Source organism: Nicotiana attenuata, unplaced genomic scaffold, assembly GCF_001879085.1.
Source record: "Nicotiana attenuata strain UT unplaced genomic scaffold, NIATTr2, whole genome shotgun sequence".
Lineage (NCBI taxonomy): Eukaryota > Viridiplantae > Streptophyta > Magnoliopsida > Solanales > Solanaceae > Nicotiana > Nicotiana attenuata.
This window is the reverse complement of record NW_017672864.1, coordinates 78433-87738: the sequence shown is the minus strand read 5'-3', so window position 1 is coordinate 87738 and position 9306 is coordinate 78433. Positions and strand designations below refer to the sequence as shown.

The 9306-nt window shown below is 36.9% G+C and overlaps 1 protein-coding gene across 1 annotated transcript; it reads left to right on the top strand.

Moving 5' to 3' along the window:
* Positions 1-217: 217 nt before the first annotated feature.
* On the top strand, positions 218-1560 carry LOC109214751 (protein SENSITIVE TO PROTON RHIZOTOXICITY 1-like). The gene has a single exon (XM_019378698.1). It carries the CDS (start codon positions 312-314, stop codon positions 1434-1436), a length of 1125 nt encoding a protein of 374 aa, XP_019234243.1. The 5' UTR covers positions 218-311; the 3' UTR covers positions 1437-1560.
* The last annotated feature ends 7746 nt before the right edge of the window (positions 1561-9306 follow it).

Sequence of the window (9306 nt, the reverse complement as noted above, 5' to 3'; positions counted from 1 at the left end):
ACATAGCAATATATAGTTTTATTTATAATTTCATTAGGAAAATAAATACAGAGGAGTGACGTTGACCCATCCTGTTATTGTAGTTTTTTAAGGATTACTCTGAAAAGAAAAGAAAAAAGTACTCTTCTTGTCTATCTCAAAGTATCTTTTTTTGACACGTGTCAGTTCAAACGTGCGCGCTAATTTTTCAATCGCGACGACGCCACTAAAATATTAAAATCCCACTTTCATTTCCACCGTAAAATCGAAAAAAAGAACCCCTATCATTATCTTCCATATACCTACAGCTCTCTCAAATTATTATTCACAACATGTCATTTTTCGGCGACTTACGTCATACTCTGGCCAAAACCAAGCCTCCTTTAACCACAATCTCCGCCGCATCTATGATCGGAGATGATCCTAGGGCTCCACTTCTCAACCTCTCCGCCGTCCAAGCCCGAATGGATACCCTCCAGAAATTCCTCTCAGATTCGGTCAACTCCAATACTTTACTTGGTCAACACCAAATGAACATGGTCTCCGACGAAATCACCTCCGCCATTCATCAGATTATCGTTAACGGTGCCGCCCTTCTCTCCTCCACCCAATCAACAAATCATCCGCCGCAGTTGCCGGAACTGAAAATAAATCCAAAATCGAATCACAAACGGACGTTTTCGGAATTTGATCGGAGAGGTTCTGAAGTGAAGGTTTTAGAGGAAGAAGACGGCGACGATTTGGAGATTATTGAGCTGGACGCGGTAGAGCTACTGGCGGAGCACATCCACTTCTGCGATTTTTGCGGAAAAGGATTCAAACGAGATGCGAATTTGCGGATGCATATGAGAGCTCACGGGAATCAGTACAAAACACCCGAAGCATTAGCAAAACCCGATAAATGCATTGAATCGGGTTCGAAGAATAGGAGGTTTTCGTGCCCGTTTGTTGGTTGTTGCCGGAACAAATCGCACAGCAAGTTTCGGCCGTTAAAATCGGCGATTTGCGTGAAGAATCACTTCAAGAGGAGTCATTGTCCCAAGATGTACTCGTGCACGCGCTGCAACAAGAAGAGTTTTTCGGTACTCGCGGATTTGAAAAGCCATTTGAAGCACTGTGGAGAGACGAAGTGGAAGTGTTCTTGTGGTACCAGTTTTTCTCGAAAGGACAAGTTGTTTGGTCACATGGCGTTGTTCGAAGGCCACATGCCGGCGATTGAACCGGAGGAGGAAGCAAAACCCCCGGCGGCTGTTGAGGATGACGTGGAAATGGATGTCAGTCGCGGGTCAGATAACGGGTTTTTGGATATCAGAACCGGGTCGGATAATGGGTTTATGGATAGGTTAATGCTTGATGGGTTTGAATCTATTGACAGTTATTGCTTCCAAGATTTATTGGGATCTTCTTCTTCAAATGGGTTAAATACAGTTACAGATACTAATGAATGGTTCTCTTAGCTTTTAGCTTATGGAGGATAATTGATATGCTGCTATATGTATTTGTTGTTTCGGAGTTTACATAATTTTTATTCTTCGTTTTCAATCTAATAAAAGATGACTGGTATTTTATTTTCTGTTTCAATTGCGGTAAATCAACCAAGTTACTTGTTGACGAGTCAGAATCACCGCCAAGGCGGGATGGATTAAATTTCTTCAAGTTTAATCAGAGGTCTACAACTCCACCCTTTCAAGTTTAGTCCATGATGTGGTTGAATATTTGGAAACAACTTCTTGTGATGGGACCAAAGAACCCAAAAGAGAAACAATTGAGAAATATAGATGAGAAAGAATGTTTTGAGTTATTCCTTCGTTTTCATTTTTTGTTTGGGTGAGAAAAGAGAATTTATTCGTATGAGTTGCCAAGTTGGATCTTACATCTCATGGAATAGACTGCACTAAAAGCTGTAGGATCAAAGCCTAAAAGGACTACACACATATTAAAACCAAAGTAATGTTAACCCTTGAGGGGTATTTAGGAGATTGATTCTTCAGATCCAGAAATTTACTTTTCTTTTTTCTTTTTTTGGGGTACAAAATCAAATGCATTTTTCTGTATGCGAAAATATTGAAAGTGCACTTAGCGGACTGGGAGCCTATGTCGTTTATTAGAATATTAATTTCGGTATAAATATTGGGATTACATTTATCCAATGTGTGATTACGGATATTAGCTAATATGAATATAAGTATTACTATAATTTTTGTACTATCTATCACACGTTGAATGTGAGATTATAATCTGATTATAGTCCACGAATAACTTTGTTGCTAATCAAATGACCCCATTGAAAACCCTTCTTTTTGTACTTACTTGGACAGTTGGAGTGTCTCATACTAAATTACTAATCAAGGGATTTTACGTGTAAAATTGTCTTTTTTTCACATTGATCACGCCCGACTATGTCTTATAAAAAGGATTAAGCAGTAGTTGTAAATACAATCCGGTTTACAAGTCCGGAGTTGATCTCATAGGGAATTGACGTACTAATCACAACTTTTAGTTTCACAAGAATCCAAGTAATCAACTTCAAAAAATATTGAATAATGAATTGAGTGTTTACTAACTAACAAAAAGGTAATTAAAAAGCTGTAATTTTACTACTAACAAAGCAAATGTTGTAGACAAGATTGGAAAGGTCTAGGGTTACGATTTTCCCCCTTCTCGGGATCCTCTCTATTACGTCTCCTATAAATTCGCCTAAATACTCTCTACCGATCGTGAGCACTTTAGTTTTTGTAATTCTCTTCCGAGCCAATACAAAAATTTACTAAACGTATTCTTTCGAACTACGCTAGTTAGCACTAGTTTACCGCTCACTAAGATCGCACGATGGTTTCGTTATTCCTAATCCCACCATTAAACTCTCCGTATTGGTCCTCATATACGTTAGGAGTGATGTTGTTCAACAACTATCTGAATATATACCCTTTTCCAAGTAATACACACTAAATAGGCATAGCCGATTAAGGGCCCTTCAATCAACCACAATAATCACGTAGTTGAACAAGTTGAGAAAATCCAATGGCAAATTTATATTAAACGCAACAAAAATTCATCCTCCAAGAGGTTCCATCGAACCCTAGAATAAGGAGTTTAGCTACTCATAATTGTTTTCACAACCACAATATAAGAATTCATCACCAATAATAAAAATAGGGAAGAAGAAAGATAAAAACTCGTTTCCGAATCTTCCGTCTTGCTCCTTGCCTGTTCTTGCCTTCAAAGTTCTTCTAAAAACCAAGATACCCTCTTTCTGGGCGAGCTGGGCTTCATATAGGTCAAGGAAAGTCGCCTCTGAAATTACAATTTAAGCCCTGGAATAATTTTTCTCAGAAGGACGTGCACGGCCGCGCATCTGGCCATGCACTTTGGCTAGTTTCTGCCTGACTTGTGCGGCCCAGTGCGCGGCCGCGCACCTGGGCAATTTTCTGCACTCTTCTTCGTTCTTCTTTTTAAGTGCGCTAACCTCCTTCGATCCTCAAATGAACTTCCAATTTACTCCATAAGCTTTTAGTTGGCCTTCAACGCTCCATATTAGCTCAAAAATGCTCCTTAACTTCATTGTAGCCCGGAATTACTCCTGCAAAGCATAAAGTACTCAATCAGAGCAATTTTCTACCATTTAACGCTCAAACATCAGTAAAGTGCAGTAATCTAGAGCGCAAATAGTAGCCAAAATACATAGTTATAGCCTACTATCACACCAACTACACTTTAAACAAAATATTGTTGGAATGACAGAATTATGACGAAATACATAAGCGGCCCCTTTAAGTTGTTCTCAATGATCAGATGGACATCTCAATTATGCTAATGACCAGACAGACACCTCTTCTCAACTAAAGCGTGACTCGTGTACCTTTCACACAACTTTTTATTCACGTCTGAGCGTGTGAAACCCTCAAAATTAAGTTTTTCTCTTTTTTCTTTTTAAATTAACCTTATTTTGTAATGACTCCACTTGCCTTCATCTTCATACTACTACTACTTCCTTCTTCTTCTTCTTGATAGACACCTCTTCTCAACTAAAGTGTGACTCGTGTACCCTTCACGATTACATGGCAAGGTGTGTGCTTTTTATTCACGTCCGAACACGTGAAACCCTCAAAATTAAGTTTTTCTCTTTTTTTCTTTTTAAGTTAACCTTATTTTGTAATGACCCCACCTGCCTTCATCTTCATACTACTACTATAGACAAGAACAATTAAAAAGTTTCTTTCAAATTACAACAAATGGGAAAAACATAAATAAGCACACACTTTTTTCAATATATACTGTCACAATGCTTATACAATCAATCTCAAGCATTGCCGTAATAATTAATTGGATAGATCAAATTTTACAACATTAAGGTAGAAGAATCATATCTAAGATGAAATTTACAACAATACTCAATAGAGTAAATTGAACCTCTAAAATATTCTCCCAAAACCAATCACAAAAGAGAGCACAATATTTTGCTAAACGCTACTGCTAAACTTTATGGCTGAGCTCAATTTGATTATTTTCTGTGATTATTTTCTATCAAATTCCAACTAACCTTATTTGGAATCACTTTTGTGTAATTATTTCCTCTCAAGTTCCCACTTACCTTGTTACGAATCCTTATTTCTTTTCAAATTTTCACACTAACCTTATATTTTTGTGTCTATTGGTTATCTCGAAAGCTATGAAGTTCAAAAAAAAGCTTAAGCAATCAAATAGAAGAGACGTTACCGAAATGGGGGGACAAGTTTTTGTCTTCCCGATAAAATAAAACAATTAAAACAGGTTCGCAATGTATAAAATAATTTCGGTATAAAACTGTTTTGCTAAAACAGTTTTATAAGATTTTAAGAACTGTTTTGCTTAAACTGTTTTAAGAACTGTTCTATTTCACAAGAATTTAAATTTACTGCAATATCCAATAAAATAAACATTAACCAAAGTTTCTATCTTTCATTCTTCAACCCAAAAAATATAAACAAAAATTCCAATATCAGTCAGTGACGGAAAAACAGAATATCAGTCATATTTTTACTTCGACACTTTCTGCAAATACAAGGGATCTAAATGAATAACAAATACACGACAAATCTCACTTCAGCTTTCAAACAAACTAAGAAAAATCCAGAGCTAGAATGCTTTTAAACAAACTAAGAGAAAGATGAAGATGAAGCAACTAAAAACTTACACGAAGAATCAAGATGAAGCTGAAGAATGCGGCAGAGAAATGCGACTGAAGAGTGAAGAAGATGCGACTGAAGAATCTGATGGATCTGAGAAATGAAGTGAATATGCGACTGAAGAGTGAAAGAAAGAAGCTGAGAAATGCGACTGACGCCGGCCTGAGTCTTGACAGGCTGACTGGTGAGGGCGTGAGGCGGAGAAACTGAGAAAGAATAGGGAAATCAAAGAGTGAACTATGAAGTACTCCCTCCGTTTCAATTTATGTGAACCCGTTTGACTGGGCGCGGAGTTTAAGAAAACAGAGAAGACTTTTGAACTTGTGGTGTAAAATGAATCACATATATTTTATGTGGCTATAAATCATTGCATAAAGGTAAATTGTTTCGGGAAAGAGGTCATTCTTTTTGGCACGGACTAAAAAGGAAATAGGTTCACATAAATTGAAACGGGGGGAATATGAATTATGAAACCCTAGTATGTATATGCTTAAGGGTAAACTAGTAAATTAGTTAATCCTTATTGGGTTATCGGTTTTACCCAATAACAGAATTGCCAAACCGAGCCTGAACCGATAACCCAATAAAAAAAAGTTTAACCCGTTATCGAACCGTTAATCCAATAACCTAATACCGATAACCCAATAAATAATTAACGGTTCGGGTTATCGGTTTTACCCGATATATGCCCACCCCTACTAAAGGTCATTATAATTTAGTAACCGCGACTTTCGACCTCAAAAGGCCATTGTAAGTGCCGTCAATAATGAGAGAGCACATTGTGTATCACTGTATGCACTCGAACTTTCACTCTCTCGTGCTTTTTTCTATCAAAGGCGGATCTATAGGATAACTTTTAAATTCACGAAAATCAAGTAGTTTTTGTCTTGATCTTATATACTATATTAAGAAATTCATCAAATATGTATACATAATTAATTGTAAACTCAATTGTTATAATATATTAATTTGAGATTGTTTTAGAAACCCAAAAACTTCAAACCTTAAACCCGCATCTGCTCCATACTTTTGTTCATTTGTTGTGCTCCGATTTCATCAAAATTTAGTGGCCCAAAGTCAAGTTTAAGAGTGGTTTATTAGATTCAATATATGGATGGAATGGGGATCGAAGTTGTAAGGATTTGGCCCTTGTTAGAATAGAGAAGTACCCTTTCGTTTACATTGTTGGCTTTTCGAAATTATATACACTCCTCCATCGGTACCTTTTGGTTATTAAAATAAGAGTGGAAGATATATAAAGTGGATTTAAAAGTAGAGACAATGAATTTGGCTTTTCGAAAAACATTTCTTAGAATACATGCATGTGAGTCTCAGTCTTTAATTTTATTATTGAATAATGAAAGCACTGGACGAAAGTTCGCAAAGAAAAAGATCTCTTTGAAGAAAACAGTAGAAAGCATATTGAGACTACATTAGTGGTAATTTAGGGTACGTTGAAAGTCATTTTTCTCCAATAACATGAAAATTTTAAAATATGATTTCGCTCACTTTTTTTTTGGTAACTAACATATTTTATTAAGAGAAAATGCATAAAGACCCCATTCAACTTGTCCTGGAAAATCATTTACACACCTAAACTTTACGGGTGTCCTATTACCACCCTATCCTTATCCAAGATGAATTTATTTAACCCCTAAAATGCCACAACCAAATTCTATCCAAGTAGTGTTTACACGCGCTGACACGTGGCATTTTCGCAGGTTTTTTCATTTTTTTTCTTTCTTTAACTGGAATAATCATCCCCCTCCCTCAACCGAACCTTTCTTTCTCTCCTTAAAAATATTCCAAACATTTTTATCAACTTTTCCAGCTTGCCTAAGAAATTTCAGTCACATTTGTCGGATCTCCATGGGCAACCAAATTACAACTAAAGAAGTGACCTTTTTCAGAAAAGTTTTTTTGATGGAACCGTTGCAAGAGAAACTAGCTGACTATATTGACAAGAAAATGGTCTCTCTTTTTGGGTTTTTCTCGTCAATTTTCTTTTTCCATCTTGGTCAAAAGATAAATATATAAAGTAAAGTTAATGTATAGAGCACAACCGCAAAGCAAGAGGAAGCTAAGAAAGATCCAATAAAGTGTTGGGTTTTCGTTTTCACCTTGGTTGTTTGCTCGGCCAAGATGTGAAGAACAATTGGAGGGTGGAGGAGATGATAAAATAGGTGTAGAAAGAGCTATCAATCTTTAATTTTTGTTCTGTTACGATTATGATTGTATCATGCTGCTCTCTTGTGACAATGGAGGAAAGAGAAAGAAGAAAAGGAAAGAGGAAGGAGAAGAAAAGTAGTATTACACCAAATACAACTAATTAAGTGTAATTAAATGTAACTGTTAGACTTTAAGCCATTGTGCTTTAAAGTAGAAGAAGTGTGAATTGGAAATGGAGGGAAATTGAAAATTTGAAGAAGTGAACTTTTGTCTTGCACTTTGTCCCTCATTGGTGAGGGACAACCACATTTGTGTGCTTATGTATAGAATCACTTCTTAAAGCTCTTAAAAGGAGTTGAAGAGAATGAACCCTCGCGCCGTCGTCGTCGCTCGGCTCGGATTTGGATTTGGATTTGGATTTGGATTTATCAAATGATCAATCGATAAGATTATTTTTGGACAAAATTTATTTAATTATTTAATAATTAATTAAATACCAAATCACTGCTGAAAATACGCCAGAACCTTGCTGAAGGTTCAGAGGGCCTCTCTGGCCGCGGTTCTGCCGCGACCGCGGTAAAACTGCGGCAGGCAGGTTCAGAAAGCCTCTCTGACCGCGGTTCTGCCGCGACCGCGGTAGAACCGCGGTAGGCAGCGTATTCTTCTGAAAAGTCACCTTTTCCAGACACCTCTTCTGATAATTGCCTATAAATTCTGAGGCAAGGCTCCATTTTCTACACACGAAAAACACTCCAGAACTTCTTTCCTTCTGAATATACTGCATTCTAATTCGCAGTCTCTCTCTCTCAAATTCGTAAGTGTGATTTTGCTCCGTTCTTTAAGTTTGTTGGTATCCTGCAGTTTGTATTGCCACTGTTGCAGGAAGGTTTATTCCGTTTTATCCTGGGAGGATTTAATCCATTACCTTGGCAACGTGTGAGGGGGTTAAAATTCCTTAAGGACACACAAGCAAATTGTGGACTCGAAATATTTCTTAAACTCTTCTGTTTTTCCAGTTTCATTTATTTTTCTAACAGTTTTTTTTTGAATTTGTGTTTTAACACAGTAGCGCTTACAAGCTTAAGGAATTTTAAACTAACGTTTCTATGTTGAAACATATATTAAACTGTTATTCATATTTTGTATACTGTTTTGGAGACTAAAGCCTTAGTGCTTTCTACTCCAATAATTATTCTGTCCGGTTTAAAGTATATAAAAACTTTACCGGAATAATAAACGTACGGGTTTGAAGTATATAAAAACTTCACCATTGTTACGTGTTGTATGTTTGGTTTGGTATTCAGTTTGAAGATATCAAAACTTCACTGATTTAACAAAGTTCTGTTGTGTTTCCAACTCTACAGAAAAGATGACGAACGAAAACCAAACTAATGGAAATGTTGTGGGAACGGGAGCTACTGTTACGAGTGCTGCTGCCTCATCAAGCCGTTCTACTCCTGCTCATGCAATGGCACCGACAGAAAAACCCGGAAAGTTTTCCGGTATTGACTTCAAACGCTGGCAAATGAAGATGCTTTTCTATCTTACTACGTTGAGTTTGCAACGTTTCATCAAGGAGGATCCTCCGGTCATGGCTGAAAATACTCCGGATGATGAACGACTTGTTGTAACTGAAGCATGGAAACATTCTGATTTCCTGTGCAAAAATTACATTTTGAGTTGTTTGGAAGATGGCTTGTACAATGTCTATAGTGTCATGGAAACTTCAAAAGCGTTATGGAATGCGCTTGAGAAGAAGTACAAGACTGAGGATGCCGGGCTTAAGAAGTTCGTGGCTGCAAGGTTCTTGGATTTCAAGATGATTGACACTAGGTCGGTCATAACTCAAGTCCAAGAACTACAAGTCATTGTACATGACCTCCTTGCTGAAGGTATGACTCAAATCAATAATTTTATTAATAAGATTTATCTTATTATTAATAATGAATTTGTTATTAAAGGTATGGTCATAAATGAGGCCTTTCAAGTCGCT

Coding starts and splice junctions, on each gene's coding strand:
- LOC109214751 (XM_019378698.1), top strand. CDS start 312: ATGTCATTTTTCGGCGACTTACGTCATACTCTGGCCAAAACCAAGCCT.